At 42.1% G+C, this 20,319-nt stretch overlaps 1 protein-coding gene across 2 annotated transcripts in view; it reads right to left on the reverse strand.

Annotated features, from left to right (window-relative positions):
• The window catches only part of IFT88 (intraflagellar transport 88), a 91,007-nt gene extending 71,259 nt beyond the window's left edge, over nucleotides 1-19,748 (reverse strand). The window contains exons 1-8 of one of the 2 annotated variants that reach the window (XM_084767476.1): nucleotides 19,594-19,748; nucleotides 13,110-13,205; nucleotides 9,262-9,324; nucleotides 6,806-6,862; nucleotides 5,486-5,539; nucleotides 4,041-4,104; nucleotides 3,161-3,230; nucleotides 403-493 (exon numbers count right to left, since the gene is read on the reverse strand). In XM_084767476.1, coding sequence (XP_084623602.1) covers nucleotides 403-493; nucleotides 3,161-3,230; nucleotides 4,041-4,104; nucleotides 5,486-5,539; nucleotides 6,806-6,862; nucleotides 9,262-9,324; nucleotides 13,110-13,199 — 489 coding nt within the window. In that variant the 5' untranslated portion in view covers nucleotides 13,200-13,205; nucleotides 19,594-19,748. The remainder of the gene's footprint in view (nucleotides 1-402; nucleotides 494-3,160; nucleotides 3,231-4,040; nucleotides 4,105-5,485; nucleotides 5,540-6,805; nucleotides 6,863-9,261; nucleotides 9,325-13,109; nucleotides 13,206-19,593) is intronic. The other variant, XM_084767475.1, reaches the window with a different exon arrangement.
• Between the last annotated feature and the right edge of the window lie 571 nt (nucleotides 19,749-20,319).

Raw genomic sequence — 20,319 nt, forward strand, 5'->3', positions numbered from 1 at the left:
GACAGACAGACACACAGCCATACACAAAGGGACAGACATGAATTCAGATCCAGGCACAGACTCAGACTCACGCAGCAGAGGGAAACAGACAGAAGGCTCAGGAAGGATGAAGCAGAGAATTTGAATCTAGACTCACTTTTGGCTAAATGACTGACGCTGAGGCAATAGCTCTCAACTTTCTTAATGCTTTGACCCTTTAATGGGTTCCTCATGTTGTGGTGATCCCCAACAATACAATTATTTTTTGTTGCTACTTCACGATTGTAATTTTTCTACTTACGAATGGTAATGTAAATATCTATGTTTTCTAATAGTCAGGCCAATCAATAACAAAAAGAAAATGTGCATTTTAAAGTAGAAATGGACACGTACACACATATGTCTTCTAGTTTCCCGGCTTACCAGGGTTAGGTCTCCACAGCTGTTGGCAATACAGCTTTCTTCCACCAACTCATTGACTTTCTTCTCCAACTGTCTAATCTTTTCTTCTGGACTGTTGAAAAACAGTGGGCATGTTCAAATCATTCAACCACTAAAATCTGTACCACAAGTTACTTTTTGTTTTTGTTTTGTTTGTTTGTTTTGTTTGAGGCAGGTTTTCTCTGTGTAGCCTTGACTGTCCTGGACTCACATTGTAGACCAGGCTGGCCTCGAACTCACAGCGATCCACCTGCCTCTGCCTCCCAAGTGCTGGGATTAAAGGCATGCACCACCACCTCCCGGCTCACAAGTTATTTTTAACATTGCCAATTAAATGCTATTAAACTTTGAAAGTAGATTTCAAGGATATACATAGAATTGCCAAAAAAAACCCATACTACTGTACTTAATAATTACATTAGGGAATTATTTATAATTAATAAACATTAAAATAAAATGAACATTTATTTAGTGCCAAGTGTAACAATCACACACTGAACTTCTCAATAAAACACTTGCTGTGAGAATTATAATTATAGTTTACTAAAAAATAAATAAGATTAGAAAGTTTTGCCACGATCACAAAACTAGTAAGTAATGGAGGCAGGATGGCCAGTCAGGCACACCGGACCCTTGAAACTGCATCACTGCTCCACAAAGAAGTGGCTATTTTTTAAGATCCTATGAAAAATAAAAACTTCCTCTATGACTAGGAACACTAAAGCTCATAAAAGAGATTTAAAATTACCTATGAACATAAAAATGTTATAAAGAAAATTTCTAAACAGGAGATAGTTTAGGAAACTTGGTTTGTGGGCCCTGCACGCCAGAACTTGGTCGGTAGAGGAAGGCTTAGGACCCAGCCTGGTATACATAAAGCATTCCCGGACATAGTGAGATCCTGTCTCAAACACACACACACACACACACACACACACACCATGCACCCTGGAACCTGAGTTTGAATCTCAGCCCCACCCTTTATCAGCTTCAGCAAGTGAAGGCCCTGGGCTTCCATTGCTTCTCTCACCCAGTGATAGTAATAGCTTCACTTCCGTGTGTGACGCTCTTAAACACGTGCCTGCACACAGAAGCTCAGTAACTGCCAGCTGCTCTCTAGACACCACATGTGCCACAGGCAGCAGTGAATGCACACAGCTGGGAACCCTGGAGCTTTTAGGTTTCTGTCTAGACAACTTTAGAGTTAATCTTCTAGGAAATGAATTGCCGAGGATGGGGCTGCAGCTCGGTGATAAAGCACATGTATGGCAAGTGCAAGACACTAGGCTGACCTCAGCACCACACACATATGTAAAATTAAACTGCTCAATAAATTATGACAAACTTCAAGGACACCACAAGGAACCCCACAGAATCAGCTAAGCAGGGCTCAGAGACTGAAGCAACAATCAGGGAGCGTGTACAGTCTGACCTAGGCCCTCCGTATAAAGTTATGGTTGTGTAGCTTGGTGTTCTTGCTGGGGTCCTAACAGTGGGAGCCGGGGTTGTCACTGACTCTTGCCTGCTCCTGAAATCCTTTTCCTCCTCCTGTGTTGCCTCATCCAACCTTGATATGAGGGGAAGTTACTAGTCTTACTGTAACCTTAAAAAAATTTTTTTACAAAGATATTTCTTATTTAAAAAAAAGATTTATTTACTTATTATGCATACAATGTTCTGTCTACCAGAAGAGGGCACTGGACCTCATTATAGACGGTTGTAAGCCACCATGTGATTGCTGGGAATTGAACTCAGGACCTTTGGAAGAACAGACAGTGCTCTTAACCTCTGAGCCATCTCGCCAGGCCCCAAGATATTTCTTATTTATTTACTTTATGTATGGGCACTCCAGCTGCATATACACCCATATGGTATGCCAGAAGAGGGCATCAGATTCCAGTACAGATGGTTGTGAGCCACCATGTGGTTGCTGAGGATTGAACTCGGGAGCTCTGGAAGAGCAGACAGTGTTCTTATCCGCTGATTACTGTAACTTGTTAAGCCATGTTTGGCTGATATGCCTGGGAGGCCTGTTCTCTTCTGAAGGGAAACAGAGGGGAAGTAGATTTGGGGGAGAGGATAGGTAAAGGGGCACCTGGGAGGAGACGGGGGAGGGGAGCTGTGGAGGAGATGTAATATATGAGAGAACAGATTAAAAATAACGACAAACTAACTTGTTATTGTTCACTTAAACTTTTCTTTGAAAAATACCCTTTCAAAATAACATAACATTTATTATCCTGCTTGGCCTTCAAGAGAATCATTGCTCATGAAAATTAGACCACAAAAAACAAAACAAAACAAAACAAACAAAAAAAAAAACAAGAAAAAAAAAAGAAAATTAGACCACACACACACAAAAAAAAAAAAACAAGAAAAAAAAAAAAAAAAGAAAAGAAAATTAGACCACAAATACCCTATGAGCATATACAGGGGAGGAGGTCCCCCTCAGTCACAGACATAGGGGAGGGGAGTAGCGGGAAAGCGGGAGGGAGGGAGGAATGGGAGGATACAAGGGATGGACTAACAATTGAGATGTAATATGAATAAATTAATAAAATATTTTTTAAAAAGAAAGAAAATTAGACCACAACTTCAGTCAATTACAGTCCAATGAAATTTTGTAACTTCACACGACTATTCCTATATTTTTATTTCTTCACTAAGTCCAAGAATCAGGAATTGAGTTTCATCAGTGTCTTGCCACACAAACAACACAGCAGCATAAGGCCTTGCGTACCTGTCTTCATTTTTGGCTTCCAAAGGAGGAGCTGGGCCCCTGGACTGGCCGAGGGGGTCAAATGCAGAGCCTGAGACACAATTTGAGAGTTTTATGACCCAGGAAGTAGAAGAGAAGCTTGTACACATTAAGTTACCGTTTATTACATGGTCGAAGTTCAATAGGTAAGATAATTATTATTACACCTATACGTATTTATTAAATAACAGAAGTTCAATAGGTGAAACACTACACTTACATAAATCTTTTGTGGGAATTGTTAATATTTTAACACACATGAAGCTGTAAATAAAACTTACAGATTAACAAACAAACACAAAAAAGTTACTCCCTCAGTATTGACTTTCTTCCTTCAGATCCGTATTTCTACTGTGAACTCTAACATATCAAGCATGGAAAGGAGAACCTGGATTAGCTTTATACTTTTGCTTACTGGTATAATAAACATTAATTTTTGTTGGTTTCATTTTTAGTTCTTTAATTTACATCGTCAAATAATATTTTCCCCTCTCATTTTTAAGATCAAATTCTAATTTATGCAAACCATATTTTAGGTGCCCAGTTCAACACATCTTGACAAATTACACACTGGTGTGACTACCACCCCAAGTGAGCTGCAGCACAATTTCACCAGCCCTTCCCTCTTAGCCATCTACCTGAGGAGGCTCTCCATATGGAGTTCAGGCTGGAGAACACATAGCACACCTTTCTTACCCTCGCAGGTGCTGGGGTTCCGGGTATGAACCACCGCAGCCAGCTGACCCCTTTCTTTTCTTAATGGTACCTGACATCGTGGTGCGTCTTATGATAAATGGCATGTGTGGTTTTGTCTAAAAGCGAAGTGATACGTGCACACAAGAACGGGAGTGAGCGAACCAACCTCGCAGAGCTGCCTTGGAAAAGCCAGCTGCTCTCACTGCTGTCATGGGTCGAGCAACTCCATCCTTCAAAGAACAAGAATCATTTAAGAATTATCCGTGAATAAGAACACCTACTGACAGCTCTGCACATAACTCACATCCTATTTTCGCCCTGATTTAATAACCATCTCCTCATGCCTTACCTTACCCTCATGCAGCAACTCTGTCTGGTAAAAGGAACTTTTATTCCCCTGGCTCAGTTGTTCTCTGAGAGGCTTACTGCCTCCTTCTGCTAACCAAGGCCTGGTTCTGGAAGCCTCTAGCCTCCATACAATCTAACCTAGGCCTAGTGTTAGCATCTGACACTTACTGCTTGATAAGCTCACCCTTGCTTGTTCTTTCTGAGCTCTGGGCTGGCTGGTTCAGCTCAGCTGTTCTGGCTCAAACTCTTCTCCCAGCTGACTTCTTTAATCTGGCTTCTCTCTAGGCCTGGAACTGCTCTGCTTGGCCTCAAACTAACTCAGCAATCGGCTCTAACCTCCTGGCTTCTTCTCATTTTCTGGCTCATTCCATCTTCACCTGAGTTCTTTCTTGGGAACCCATCTCTCTTACTGTCCTGGTAAAAACTGCCTCCTCCTCTCTGCCAAACTGCCTCTTAAGTAGCTTCCCTTTCCTCTTTCTTCTCCGGAGAGTTGGGCATACCTTATTCTGTCAAATCTTCTCTGTTACTTTCTTTTTCTGACATTCAATTAGACATCACTCTCAAACATGGGTGCTTCCTTCTACAAGCTAACTTCACCTTCACTGTTTAGGATTAAAGGCATGTACCACCATGCCTGGATCTAGGCTTTTCTTTACCTGATACTTGCTCTATACCAGCCTGGCCTTGAACTTAGATCTGTTTGCTTTTGTCTCCTGGATTAAAGGCGTGTTTGTATTCCAGCCAGATCACATAGTCCTAGATCTTCGGATGTAATCTCTTGTCAGAACAGCCATGTTCTAAATTAATATTCCTCTAAGCTGTCTCTCTCTCTCTTTCCCCTCTAACTGTTCTTTTCTTGGTTTGGAAAAATAAAAACAAAAACAAAAACAAAAAACAAACAAAAACTGATTAGCTTATTTGTCATCCCCTCCTGCATTTCTGGCTGGTCTCCCACATGCCGTAAGAGAATCCACAGAAATGTCTGTAAATGATAGCACTGGAGAATGAGTTCTAACTACTCCAGAAGAGCAAAGCATCACTCTCCGTCAACTTCAACAGGATCTCATTTAAGACTGGAGCATACAAATGCAAAGAAAGCGTGCTTCTCAAGATTCACAACAACCCAACCCTAACCCACAACATAAAGGTATTACTATATAAGTAACGTCTTTGTTAGACTTGTTAAGATACAAGTAGAGGAAAAATCTTTAGTAATAAATGCGAAGCCACAAGAAAGGCACAAAAGAAACCACACAAGCATACCTGAATAGTCCCTGTCATTGGTCTTCCCATTGATGACGTCAGGGATGTCTTGGACTAAAAAGAAGAAAAGTAAGTTAAACAGATTCCTAAAACAGCTGCTTGTAACTTTACAAATCAAAATGTAGACATTTCTCTTATTTTTTCTTCACTACGTCTACACATAAGCACAATCAAACTTTTTCCATTTTGATTGTGGAGATCAAAATCAAAATTAGGCAATAACCACTATTGTCACCTAATAGTGTGGGATCAATTTACAAAATTCTTAAGCAGGAGTAGCTTACACACCCACCCACCTGCTTTGTAAATAAAGTTTTACTGAACTACAACAAAGCCTCACCCATTTATACACTGCCTATGGCTGCTTTTCTTTGGTTGGGTTTTGTTTTGTTTTGTTTTTCGAGACAGGGTTTCTCTGTGTAGCCCTGACTGTCCCGGACTCGCTTTGTAGACCAGGCTGGCCTCGAACTCACAGAGAGCCGCCTGCCTCTGCCTCCCGAGTGCTGGGATTAAAGGCATGCGCCAGCACTGCCCAGACTGTGGCTGCTCTTGTATCACACACCATTGCTTGGATAGTTGTGACAAAGACCATTTGATCTGCAAAACTGGAAATATCTGTCCCTTCCCCTTCTCTTACTATGAAGCAAGACAAAATGCAAATACACGCTCAGGCTCCTGCAGGAAGCTGCCCTCCTCACTCATGCAGAAGAGTGCTGTGAAGGCAAGTGCTCTGGGCCTCTGGGCTGGGAAGCCATTTGGCTGACCTTAGAGTACATGATCATAAAGATTAAAAAAAATTACTTTCAAAATTCTACCACTTCTTTCTTATTTTATGTAAGCCAAAACATATTTAGGTACATTAAATAAGATTAAAAGGATTACTTTAAGGGAGTCTAGAGACTATTTTCCCCAAAGGGTCAATAAGATAAAACCCAGATATACATCCCTGAAACATTTTTAAAATTTTTATTTTTTCATCTATTGATGGGTTAAGTTCTTATAAACACTATTATGCTTGTATAACACCTAACTTCATGTGGAGCTCATGAAGGAATGTACACAGAGTTGGTTATATTGAGTAGTAAACACAAATCAATCTGCAAACAAAAGATCTACAAATAGAAAGGGTAACAAAATATAGTTGTCCATAAATCAAACTCACTAAAATATCCAAAGCTATTACTCAAACTAGACCCTTTAATATGTATAGCTATCCCATTGGGTCATGAATTGACAAAACTCAGATTATTTAGAACTGCCTCATATGAACTTACATACATCTAAGAAGCATCTTAGTATTTTCAGCCTAAAAGAACCTACCCCATATCCTGTAGCTATGGGCCTGCTGACGGCTGTGCTTGGTACTTTAGCAGTTACCTTGGGGAGGAAAATGAGCATCGTTAGGATTTAGATGAGGCAACATACTTGAAAACGAAGAGAGACTCATCACTGATGTATGCCATATGCGGTGGTCCTCCCCAGGGAAGAGCACGCCAATGGTTGTCCAATGCCAAACGGCCATACATGCAAATAGCATTATATAGACTGAGCAGGCTATATTTAGGTATATACATATATGCATGCAATAACAATTGATGAAAAAAAGAGCCCATGAATTTGAAGGAGAGGGGAAAGGGGCACATGGGAAGGTTTGGAGGGAAGAGAAAAGAGAAATGTAATTACGATCAAAAGAAAGAAAGAAAGAAGAAAGGAAGAAATTATGCTTAGAATGATTGCTTTAAAACAAGGGAGTTCAGGTATTAAAAGTGCTGAGAAGGAGCAGCACTTTTCCAATTTGAAATTCTTTTTAAAGGAATGGGACATTGAAATGACATGAGGACCTAATAAGTAAGCTTAATTTTCATGCTTGCCTCTATCATCCACTCAGTGCACGTGGCATACCACCAGCCAAAGGCCCCAACAACAGACCTGGGCTTTTGGAGTCTGTACAACTTGAATCCCTATTCTCCGTCAACTATATTTAATATCTTTGAGAACAAATTTCTTCAACTTTTAAGTAAAAAGGATGCTGCATACAAAGGTTACAAATAACATGTCATACAGTTGGAGCTCGAATCAAAAGGGACCACGCGGGTGAATCCTCAACATTTTAGTTGTTGAGCATAACTGAGTATCACTCAATAAGGAATTCTACCTCTTGCTATACTGGGCTACTGTTTTACAGTGCCTTCCCTCAGGAGAACAACTAAAAAGGCTGAGACAAAAGTGTTTGTTAAAAAACAAGTTTGGGCTAGTGAGGTAGATGGCTCAGTGTGCAAAAGCACTCACCAGGGAAACCAAGAGCCTGAGTTCAATCCCTGAACCATGGAAAAGTGTAAGAAGAGAAAGACTCCAACCAACCACCTTATGCACACTCTGTCCATGCATGCTCAGACAGCGCGCACACACACACACACACACACACACACACACACAGACACACACACACACACACACACACACACACACACACACACACACACACAGTGTAAAAATCTGTTTGAATGCAGCAGAGAACTACCAATGTAAGAGACAGAATCTTAGGGCAGGAAGAACAGGAGCCTGCACTAGGGCAGTTCTTCACCCTCAGGGCTTCTTTCCTTTTCACAGGAATGGCTGAGAAGCTGAGCAAAGCTCTCACATTCAAACTGAGGTAGTAAGTGCTGGAGGAAAGGGTCCGCCAGGGAGACAGCCAGGCTTTCCCCCAGGCTTTCGTGGGTCATCTCAAGAGGCTGTTCACAAGGTCAGAAGGTAGACAGGCAAACAAACGGAAAGCTATCCAGAAGGTGTACATACAGCAGAAATACCAGCCGAGCATGGTCATGCTTCGTACATTAGTGGGCCAAACAGAAGACCAGCAGTTTTAGCAGAAAACTGGGAACAATGAGAAAGGATTGAGCCAATGTGGTGCTGCACATCTGTGATCCTGGCTGACACAGGAACAGGCTCAAAGCTAGTTTAGCCCGTATGGTGAGACCCTGCGCCAAAAACAAAACCAAAATCGAACAAACAAACAAAAAAGGAATAGGTGGCAGTTGCAGTTCTGAAAACAATGCATAATTCTGCTATTGTTAGGAACTAGTAAAATTGCTTTATGTGAGCATTCATAAACCAAAAGAGACCATTCAAGAAGGAAAGATCAGCCTTTTCAATATTCAAAAGGAAGAACTTGATACTTTATCTTACAAACACACATAAAATTAATTCAAAGTACATTAAAGACCAAAACTACAAATCTCCTGGGAGCAAATAACAGAAGAAAAGCTCACGGCCTTTGTCTTCACAATGATTTCCAGGACATGACACCAACAGCACAAGCAACAAGACAGACAATAGGGCTGTATTGAGCCAAAGAGCCTTGAGTACTGGAGAGTACAGGCAACATGACAGTAGCCCACAGAAGTGGAGGGAAGTCTTTGCAAATCATGGATCTGAAAGAAGACAACCCAGAGAATACAATGCTGAACCTCAAGGCCATTCACTAAGTGAAGCGTGCCAGCGCCCAACAGGCAAACACTGCGTGATCCCTCTATGAGCGTGCTCAGCAGTCAAAGTCAGAGAAACAGAGGTCTGAGTGGTGGCTGCTGGATGTCAGGGAAGGAAAAGCTGGGGAGTTATTTAATGGACGGGAGTTTTAAGTCTGCAGGAGGAGACCATTTTGAAGTTCTGTTTCACAACAAAAATGTACTCAGCATTACTGGGCTGTACACCTAAACACCATTACGATGGTGAATTCTGTGTCATGATTTCTACAACTTTATTTTTAATTTGCTTACTGGAGGTCTTCTGCCATGACTGGTTCTCACTGCTTGCTGAAAACCTGTGTCATTCTCCAATTCCTAAAGTAAAAAGGCAAATTTAACATTCAAAATAAGTATGACAAAACATAAACTCTTCTGGTTCATAGTCAAGACCCTCTATAATTCATCCTACCCTAAACAGAGACTCCTGCCTTCAAACTCTACACTCCCAACCCCCAAATATCGACTCCTCTGGGATCTTTTTGTTTGTTTGTTTGTTTTGTTTTTGTTTTTCGAGACAGGGTTTCTATGTGTAGCCCTGGCTATCCTGGACTTGCTTTTGTAGAACAGGCTGGCCTCAAACTCACAGAGATCTGCTTGCCTCTGCCTCCCAAGTGCTGGGATCAAAAGCATGTGCCACCATGCCTGGCTCCTCTGGAATCTCGGGAAACCTTTTTTTTTTTCCCCAAAAAAAGATCTTCCAAAGTAGAAGAATAATTAATTATGCTGCTGTGTACTTTTGGCTTCACACTTCACAGGAAAGTCCTCAATTTTATGACTGTGAACTGTGTATTCATTTGACATCATTTCAATGTATTCATTTGATTCAATGATAATCAAAACCCCTAAAAGAGGGTGGTGCCATTACCTGGCTAAATGTCAAACGTTGGAGGACATGACGTTTCCTCCTCTCTCCCTAGTAGCTGGGAGCGAGATTCAAATCTTCCTTTTCTCTCTTCCCTTTTCCCTTCTCCTCCCCTCCTGCCCTCCCCTCTGCTCTGCTCTTCCCTTGCCCTCCCCTTTCCCCTCCCTTCTTCTAGTATTCCATGGTCACACTACCGTCTCTATCTAAGGAGGCTGCAATACAGAAAGGGCCACAGTCTCCACAGGCAAGAAGGCAAATATTTTCTCTGCTCCTTTTTTGTTTGTCTAAGTGAAAAACAGAAATTGCCCTGCAGACAGGAACCAACATCTCCACTGAAATAAACATTTCTGATTCCTGATCTTTACTTAATTTCCCCCAAGGAAGTCTGAAGAAAGGATATGTGTGCTCCTGAGTTACCTAGCATCCTGCCTTCCCAACTGCCCATCTTCTAAGCGGCTCTCACTTCCTGCTTCTATACTAACTTCAGATGCACGGAACACAACCCTCATACTTGCCTTTGATTCAATTCAGTCTGCTTCCTGAAAAGCACCCTTGCTGCCATGGTTTGGATGTGGCTTCCGTCCCAGAGGTTTAAGGACAGAGGCTCAGTCCTCAGTGTGGTGGTGTAGACAATGTGCTTCTTTAAGAGGTGGGGCCACATAGTGAGGTTATTGAGTTGCAGTGCTTAGTCGTGACTTGTTCTTGAGAGAACAGTTTGTTCTTGAGAGAACAGACTTTCTAAGAGTAAGAATGACCCTGCCTCCACTATGGCTGTCTATCTCACCATGTGATCTGTCTCTCTTGGAGACACTTTGGCATCATGATGCCTTGCCATACAAATGGTAATATGGCCAAGTAACATTTATTTCTCTTACTAAGGAATGGCAACTAAATGTGATAGTGATGAGAGTGAGCTGACACAGCTGCCTATTCCTGGATGCTCAGTCTCACAACTGTGGGCTGAGGTATTTTGTTATGAAACACTAAGAAAAGTATATATAGCCAGTGTATATAAAATAGTCACTATCAATTAATTAAAAAATTATGGATAATCAAAACTACATAACCAGGATGCTAGTACAAAAAACTCTGAAACATGATTTTATCAAATAAAAAATTCTAACTTCATATCAAATATAAAAAATTAAATGTGTATACAACTCTTAGCCATAAAAACTGAAGGCTTTTATATGAAAAATAAAGTCAAAGACAAGCACCAGCATAACTGATATGTCTACTCTGGTGGACCTTTTAACAAAAAGATGCCTCTTGAGATCTCTGACCTATTAGTAAAAATTGGTTAACCAAGAAAACTAATTAACTCACAATTTTTTAAAAAATAGGCAATCATAGGCAGATCTCTGTGAGTTCGAAGCCAGCATGGTCTACAAAGTGAGTCCAGGACAGCCAGGATTACAAGTGAAACCCTGTCTCAAATGCCCCCACCACCACCACCAAAGCCAATCAATGCTCCAATTACAGACAACAAATAACACTCTTACCTTTCTCTTTGTGCCTTAGTTACTAACTTGCATATGAACATCCTAAGCAAATTTCAAATGAGTCAGTTATATACTGAAATACCCCTTTCACAGCTTTGGTCAGTATGGAAGAAATCCATGCATAGGCCAACTGTCATTTGCTGTGCGGTTAGTTTAGGAGTTTCGTGTTCTTGTTTCAAACTGAGTCCTGAAGGTATACTATGACAGCCTGAGAGGGCAGACAGGTTCTGATTCTGTAAAACTGATACTTTTATGATTCAATAATTCCACTCTGTAATCTATCATAAAAGATTTTAGTCAAAATAAAGAAATTATTCATGAATATTTTTTATTGTAAAGTTATTTACAATAGCAGAAAACTTGAAGGGAGAAACCTATGATAGAAATTATGTCTACATGTCTAGCCAAGCGTGGTGGCGCACACCTTTGATCCCAGCACTCAGGAGGCAGAGGCAGGCGGATCTCTGAGTTTGAGGCCAGCCTGGTATACAGAGTAAATTCCAGAACAGGCAGGGATACATAGAGAAACCCTGTCTGGAAAAACAGTCTAATCAACTGAGAATTTTCAGTGTTATGCAGCCATAAGAACCTATTTACTTACACATGTAGCATCATAACATGATGTTAAGTGGAAAAAAGGCAAACAAAATTGCCTATCCCAAATATGATGAAAGATGTATAGATACACAGAAGTAAAAGGAAACAGGACAAAATGTTAACAGTATATACATCTTTTGTGTTGGGATTTTTTGATACAGAGTTTTAATATGTAGACCAGGTTGGCCTCCAAATCATGATCTTCCTGCCTCAGCCTCCAAAGTGCAAAGGTCACAGGTGTACACTACCTTATCTGTTTCACAAGTGGATATTTCTTAGACTTCTTGACTGTCATTTCTCCTCTATACTCACTCCTATTTCTTCATCTCTCTATAAAATGTATGCATAACACGAGAAAAATAACTACATGGCAGTTAAAAAATAGAGCACTACAAAGATGGTCTCTACTCTAAGGTTCTTGGAGACAGTGCTAGAGACTGAACGCAGGGCCTTGGGGCTGCATGCCAGGAAAACACTCCATCAGCTGAGCTCCATTTCCAGAATACGAGCCTCACGGCCCATGGCCAGATCTTGTACATCAACATGTACCAATTAAGAAGACACAGCACAGACTGGAAAAGCAAAAGCAGACTGAGGCTGGAGACGGCTCAGAGATTAAGAGTGCTTGCTGCTCTTGAAGAGGACCTTGCTTTGGTTCCTAGCACCACGGCTCACAACTGTCGGCAGCTCCAGTTCCAGGGATCTGATGCCCTCTTCTGACCTTTGCAGGCACCAGGCATGGACGTGGTGCTCATAAATAATAAATACATGCAGGCAAAACACTCATACCATAAAACAAAAATTTTAAATATTTTGAAAACTTTTTAAATTAAAAAACCCAAACTGATCTTAGGCCTCTCCGGGTTATGTAAGCTTTACTTCTGCCTACAGCTAGTGCTGAAGAGCACATGTGCACAGCTATGCTAGCCCAGGCACGTACGCTATCTCATGGGCTTCCTTCCGCTCTGCCACTGCCATTAGCAGGATTATGGGGCTCTTCAACAAGCACTTTTCTAGTTCTTAATACTTTACTTAGTCTGAAATACATAAAAACAAAACAAAAAAATAACCTAAACCCAAAGTCCTCATGAATCAGCTGAATTGGTTAAAAAAGACCAAGGTAAACAAATGTTTTTTACCTCCGTATCATAGGCTGGGTTGTAGTCATTAAAACCAGAGTAAAGATCGTCCTCATCCGTTTCTGGAGCCAGGTGCACATTTTCCATCATTTGTACCTGTTAATAAAAGTGTTCCTGGGATAAGAATTCGTTTTTCTGATGCTAGGAGTTGAATCCCGGGCCTTGTGCATGCTAAGCATGCTACAAGTAACACCCAGTCCTGAGAAATAATTCTTAGTTCAAACAAAGTCAATTAAATTCATTTTTATCCTTTTTTCCAAATTCCCCAAACTGTCAAAATATATATCTACTACCCTCATTTCATATTTGCTCCACACCTTCTGTGTAAGTGACAGGCAACGAGAAGGCTACAGGTGATTACCCTAATTTTCACAGAGGTTAAGTTCGGGGGGAAAAAAGCAACAGTCAATTAGAATGTAAGGCAAACCCCATTATACCCCAGCCCAGCACCAATTATAAAGGCCAACAACACACAAAGTCGGCAAGAATGGAGGGCAACCGGAAGACCTGTAGCTGTGTGCACATCATTAGTGAGGGCATAAAATGTTACAACTTTGGGGAAAGGTCTGCGGCTTCATACTATTAACCTTTTATGACCTAGAAACTCTACTCTAGAGTATTTTTGTGACAGAAATAAAAACATGTGTGCACCAAAATATTAATGTAAGAATGTTTGATAGCAGTGTTATTCCTAACAGCCCCAAATGGTCAGCCCAGGTGCCCTGTGGTGGAATGGATGAACAAAACATGACCTATTGTGCAGTGGAGTGCTAGGCCCAACTAGACAACGCACGACAACAAGGAACATGGCATGGACACCGTGTGGAAGGAAGCCTTCCAGAAAAGAGCACACAGGGCATTGCTTGACTTCTGTGACATTCCAGAAGAGGCAAAACCACTCTGTAGTAGAAAACAGTCAGACATGGCTGCTTCTTGGGGCTGGGTAATAGTAAGTGAATGAAAATGGGCATTGGGCTGGAGAGATGGCTCAGAGGTGAAGAGCACTGGCTCATAGGTGAAGAGCACTGCCTGCTCTTCCAAAGGTCCTGAGTTCAAGTCCCAGTAACCACATGGTGGCTCACAACCCTCTATGATGAGATCTAATGTCCTCTTCTGGTGTACAGGCATGCACGTAGGCAGAACACTGTATACATAATAAATAAATAAATCTTAAAAAAGAAAAAGAAAATGAGCATGAGCAAATGGGATGACGATAAATGTTCTCTATAGTCACAAGGATTTGGGTTACACTGGCATACAAGGTGAGAGCCCAGCAAAGGGGCTGGGGATGTAAAACCATGGTAGGGCCTCTACCTAGAAAACCTAGCAACTATGTACTTAGTTCTGCTCTTCTTTGTAACTATATCAAAATTAAATTTAAACAAAATTAATCTTAACAAAGGTGGAAATATAAGCCATATGCAGTGTATTTAGGGGAAAGTTTATGTCTGTGATTTACTTTGCAAAGCACAAAAAGAAGATACACTGAGAGGGACAGATAAGTGGATATATAGTGAGGAAGTGTAGAAAATGATGCGAGGCACCAGGGAGCAAACAGAGTCACTGTAAATACAAAGTCTCTAAGCTTTGCTGCACAGTTGGAAGTCTTCACAGTAAGTGCTGAAAAAGATGGGAATAGAGAGAAAAACATGTCAATACAAAGTGTACTTGTAGGAGACGTGCTAAATGTACTAACTATGTGCACATCTGGGAAAGGGCCCTAAAATGTTAATGAAATCCAGTCGTGTTTAAGGAAAACGAAGTGGCAGGGAAGGGAATTAGTCAAAACTCAGCTGCACTATCTAACTTGTATCTCAGATGTGCTAGTAAACTGCAAAGAAACTTCCACTTACTCTTACTGTTTGGCATAATATCAAGTTTATGTCGTTTCTCACAACCTTTTGAATCCTAAAGTCATGCTTTGGGGATTTTAAATTGTATTTGCTTTCACTTTCTGTACATCTCTCCTGTAGGTTTTCCTTTGCTGGTTTCTCCTGGGATCAACCTCCTGTGCAGCCTCCTCTGCTAGCTCGGGGACCACAATCCCTGAGCTCCCTGAGCAGGGAGCTCAGCACAAACTCTAAAAGTCTAGTGCACCCTGGAGGCTTTGTTCACCTGCTCAATAGCCAGAAAATCTATACTTTATACCTCAGTTCAGGATGCAGTAAAAAGAGAGAGAGAGAGAAAGAGAGAGAGAGAGAGAGAGAGAGAGAGAGAGAGAGAGAGAGAGAGAGAGAGAGAGAGAGAAGTGCTTGGCACACAAGCCTGGTGACCTGAGTTTCATCCCCAGAGCCTGTGTCAAGGTGAATGGAGGAACAGTCTGTACAGAGCTGCCCTCTGACCTCCATGGGTGTGCTCACTCCTCACCCTCATCATGCATACACAATCAAACAACACACAACCTTTGGTTCAGAACTGTTTTGCATTCCTTAACATGCAAAGTAAAAATTCAGCACTCTTTTTAGGCCATCAATCTGGTGTCAAGCCCACTGTTTGGACTAGGCACACCTACCAGCTCCACCATATCCCAAGTGATGCAAACTGTTTCTTTAAACTGACATCTTTCAAATATATGGTGGCTTTTTTTTTTTAATGCCTGCCTTTGATGACCTGGTCAGTTTCACAAGTGTTTTTTGTTGTTTATGTGATTTGGGGGATTGTTTTCGATTTGTTTGTTTTGTTCTCCTTTGAGACAAGGTCTCACTGTGTAACCCTGGCTGGCCTGGGACTAAGTATGTACACCAGGCTGGCCACCAGCTTGCCAAGATCTTCCTGGTTCTGCCTCCCAGGAGCTTGGAGTAAACACCCAACAGAACACTGAGCTTTGAACCTCTTAGTTTGCATAGTTCTGTAGCATTTTCTGAGTAAATGTTATAGTGAACCATGTTCACTGTTGACTTCAGTTCTCCGAAAACAGTGGTTCTCGCAGCTGGATGTGGTGGCGCACGCCTTTAATCTCAGCACTCAGGAAGCAGAGGCAGGCGGATCTTTGTGAATTTGGGGCCAGCTTGGTCTACAAAGGAAGTCCAGGACAGCCAACGCTACACAGAGAAACTCTTGTCTTGAAAAACCAACCAAACAAACAAACCAGAAAACCAAAACCTCAAAACAAAAACAAACAAACAAACAAAACCAGTGGTTCTCAACATTCCTAATGCTGCAACCCTTTAATACAGGTCCTCATGCTGTGGTGACCCCAACCATAAAATTATTCTCATTGCTACTTCATAACGATAATTTTGCTAGTTATGAATTGTAATATTTCTTATGGCCTTGGATGACCCCTATGAAAAGGCCATTTGATCCCAAGGGGGTCAAAATCCACAGGTTGAGAACCAGTCTTAAAAGATCAAGACCCTCCTTTCCAAATACCATTCAGTGTATGGATGATACCACCCTATGTAGACGCAAAAGCCTCACAAGTTCAAGGTCAGCTTCAGCTACACAGCAACTGAGCAGCCAGCTTAGGTCTCAATAAAGTCTATCAGTCATTGTGTTTCAGTATATTCAAAAGGTGTACAACCATTACTGCTAATTTCAGAACATTTCTTCATCCTATAGAAACAAAACCTGAGGCTCTTTAGCAATTACTCCCATCCCCCCTTTCCCCCAACCTCTGAAAGCCACTAAACATCTTCCTGCCTCCATACATTAGCCAACATTTTATGTGGATAAAACCATACAGCATATGGCATTTATGTTTAGATTCTTTCATTCAGCATGTTTCCAGGGTTTATAGCGCAGTTTCATTTATACTGCATTCCTTTTCATGGCTGAATAATAAATTTACAACAGTTGGCTTCTCTATTCTTTAGTTAATGACTACTGGGTTGGCACTACTTTTGGGCTTTTATGAATAACTCTCTTAGAAATGTTTACATACAAGTTTTTACATGAACATTCTCTTTTATAAATTTATGTGTCTGTGTTGGGATCTGGCCAACATGGGTGACTGGACACTGAACTCAGGTCCTCTGGAAAAGCAGCAGGGGCCTATAGCTGCTGAGCCATTGCTCAGTTCTACAGGGTATATACCTAGGTATGGAACTGCTGGGTCATACAGGAACTCTGTCCCCGCTTCTGAGCAGGGTGATCAAACCTTACACCATCCTAATCAGTGCCCTTGGGATGTTAACTATTCCCTTCTCCAGTGTGTATATACTGTATAGGCTACCTGCCCATTAGCCACACAGCAGCTATCTCAGTTACCAGGCTCTCGTATCATAGTCTGTGTTGTTTTGCTCATCACTGGACAAGAACAGAGACATTGGCAATTCAAGCATCTCAAAGAGAAGCCATAAAGTATTCCCTTTAAGTATCAAGTCACTTTATTAAAGAAGAGTGAAAACAGGACAACAAAAATATTTATAGAAACATTTATATTACTTTTAACACAGTATAGTATAATTTTGTTTTGCTGTTAATCTCTATAATTTGTGTGCCTAATTTATAATTTGAAATTTAGCACAGGTATGTATGTATATGAAAGAAAAAGTATGATATGAGGCTTTAAACTTCTACGTGGGTCTTTGATTATATCCCCCACAGAGAGGAGGGAAATACTGTCCTAAACCAGTAGCTCTCAAACTCAAACGTGCACCAAAAGCTTAAAGGTCTGTTCGTTTCAGACTGGTGCTCCCCAGAAAATTCTGAAAATCTTAAGTGAAGCAGATCCCTTGATCCCTCAGAAAGTAAATTTATTGAGATTTTTTTTTTTTGGAGGGCGGAGTTGTTTTGTTTCTGAAACAGGGTCTTATGTGGCCTAGGCTGGCTTTGAACTCATCATGTAGACAAGGCTGGCCTTGAACTCATGCTTCTACCTCCCAGGCACTGCAATAACAGCTACAAGTTATTCTGACAGCCAGGATGTGAATTTCTTTGTGTGGAGAGCTCCTGGATGTGTGTGCACATACAGGTGTGAATGTGTGCCTGTGGAGGCAGAGGTCATCCTGGGGTGTCATCCTCTTTGGGCACTGCCTACCTTGTTTCTTAAGACAAGATCTCTCCCTGAGACCTGGAGCTCAGATTTGGCCAAGCTAGCTGACCAGGAAGCAGCACAAATCCTCTTGCCTTTGCTTCTCCACAGCTGAGATTACAAGCATGGACAGCCACCACACTAGGTTGCTAAGTGGGTACTGGAGATCAACTCAGGTCCTCATGCGTTTTCATCAAGCTTACCAATTGAGCCATCTCCCCAACACTAGAATGTTTTTTGTTTGTTTGTTTGTTTTGTTTTGTTTTTTTAAAAAAACAAGTTCCAGGGACTACACTTTCAAATAACATGTTGCAGAACTTTCTGCTTACAAACCCTTCTAATGTCAATTTCATTTATTGAAATGTAGTGCAACAATCCGCTTTTAGAACTAGACCTTTCTTCTGGGTTATAACCAGACTTACACACACAAACACACACACCTGAGAGACATTATATATAGCTGAACAGACCAATACACAAGTGTTAAAGATGTGGAAAGCAAAGCTAGGAAAGATTAAATGAATTAACTATGCTTTACTCACAACTATGAGCAGCTAACATAGTACAACACAGCATTTCTAGTGGACAGTCCACACTCAAAACGTCTGTGGTAGTTTCTTCAAACTTCACAACCAGAGGTGAAGATAAAAAGGAAAAGTGGAGTTTTAGGCTTATTAAGATTCTTGGGAAGCCGGGTGTGGTGGCACACACCTTTAATCTTAGCACTCGGGAGGCAGAGCAGGTGGATCGCTGTGAGTTCGAGGCCAGCCTGGCCTATAAAGCGAGTCCAGGACAGCCAAGGCTACACAGAGAAACCCTGTCTGGCGGGGGTGGGGGTGGGGGTGGGGGTGAGGGGAGCGGGAATCTTGGGGAAAAAGAAAAGTCAGCCAGATATCTTTATCTGTGCATACTCAGATTCAACCAAATGCAAATTGAAATATTTTGGGGGAAATTGTTTTTACTGAACATACACAGGCTTTTTTCCTTTTCCCCTGAACAATTCGGCATAATGATTATTTAGCAACGATTAGTGTAAGATGACAAAATAGGGAAATGGCTTAGCTACAATGCAAATATATCATCTTATATGCGTGAATGAGCACCTGGGAACTTTGGCATCCAGGGAAAACGGGTGTTTTTATCCTCGTAAGCCTGTGCTTTGTGCATTTTTTTTCTGTATTTTTGCCTTCACTCCAAAGCTTGACCTGACGCAACTATTACAAATGTTTACTGTTACTACCCACTGTGAAACTCTAAAAGTTTCACTGGTGCGGTGGCATCGCCAAGCCGTTGTGACTTTGGCCTGGGTGGCCAGGCCAGGTGGAGCGGGGATGTCCACCCCCCTGAGAAGGAGCACTAACAAAGTGTTGTCGGCGGAAGCGAATTCGCCAGAGCGGGGCTTGGGAGCCACCAGCCCGCTTGCCCACGCGACCCCGCCGCCACTCACGCACGGGGCAGGCAGCTGGGCAGCAGGGAGGGTGGCCGCGAGGAGCCGGGCCCATCTCCTACCTCGCGCCGAGGGGAGCGGGCTGACCACGAGTGGGCCTGGGGAAGACGCGACGCCTGAACCTCAGCAGGCCAGAGCTGGACGCCCAGCCGTTGCCAGGCGCGAATCCAAGGAAGCCACTCCCACAAGCCTTCGCGACGCGTGGGCGAGGCCGGAAGCTCGGGGCCGGAAGTATAGGGCTGCTGGGAACTGCAGGCCGGCGAGTCCGCGGGGTGACTCCCAGGTCTGGCCCGATACTTAACCGCGATCTAGGAGGTGCTACACACCCTAGGGGTAATCATAAGAAAGAAGCCAAGGTCGTGTGAACCCCGAGGCAACCATCCCGAGAGCGGGCGACTAGAGCGTAAGGGCGAGGTGAACGAAATGTGTCCCGAAGCCACCACCACACACGGCTTGGCAACCTTGGAAGGCTATTTTCTGTGGAACACTGCATAGAATTGTATTCGTCACATCATAAATTGTCAGATGAACCTATCTGGGTTCTCTCTAAATAAATTTAATCTGAAAAATTAAATAAAGGCAATGTAATGCCAGGTACGATGACGCACATCTGTAATCCCATCACTTGGGAGATGGAGACTGGACGTTCAAGGGTACGAGGCCAACACTGCGGCACGAGAGCCTGTCTTAAAAACAGAGTGCTTCCCTCCGGAACAAAAGCTGACCATGTTGACTTGAAGTCCATTGTAAAAGACTGAAATTTCCTATCCTTGAATTGCTCAGTTGTA

This window comes from Acomys minous, assembly GCF_964271855.1.
Source record: "Acomys minous genome assembly, chromosome: 18".
NCBI classification, from domain to species: Eukaryota; Metazoa; Chordata; class Mammalia; order Rodentia; family Muridae; genus Acomys; species Acomys minous.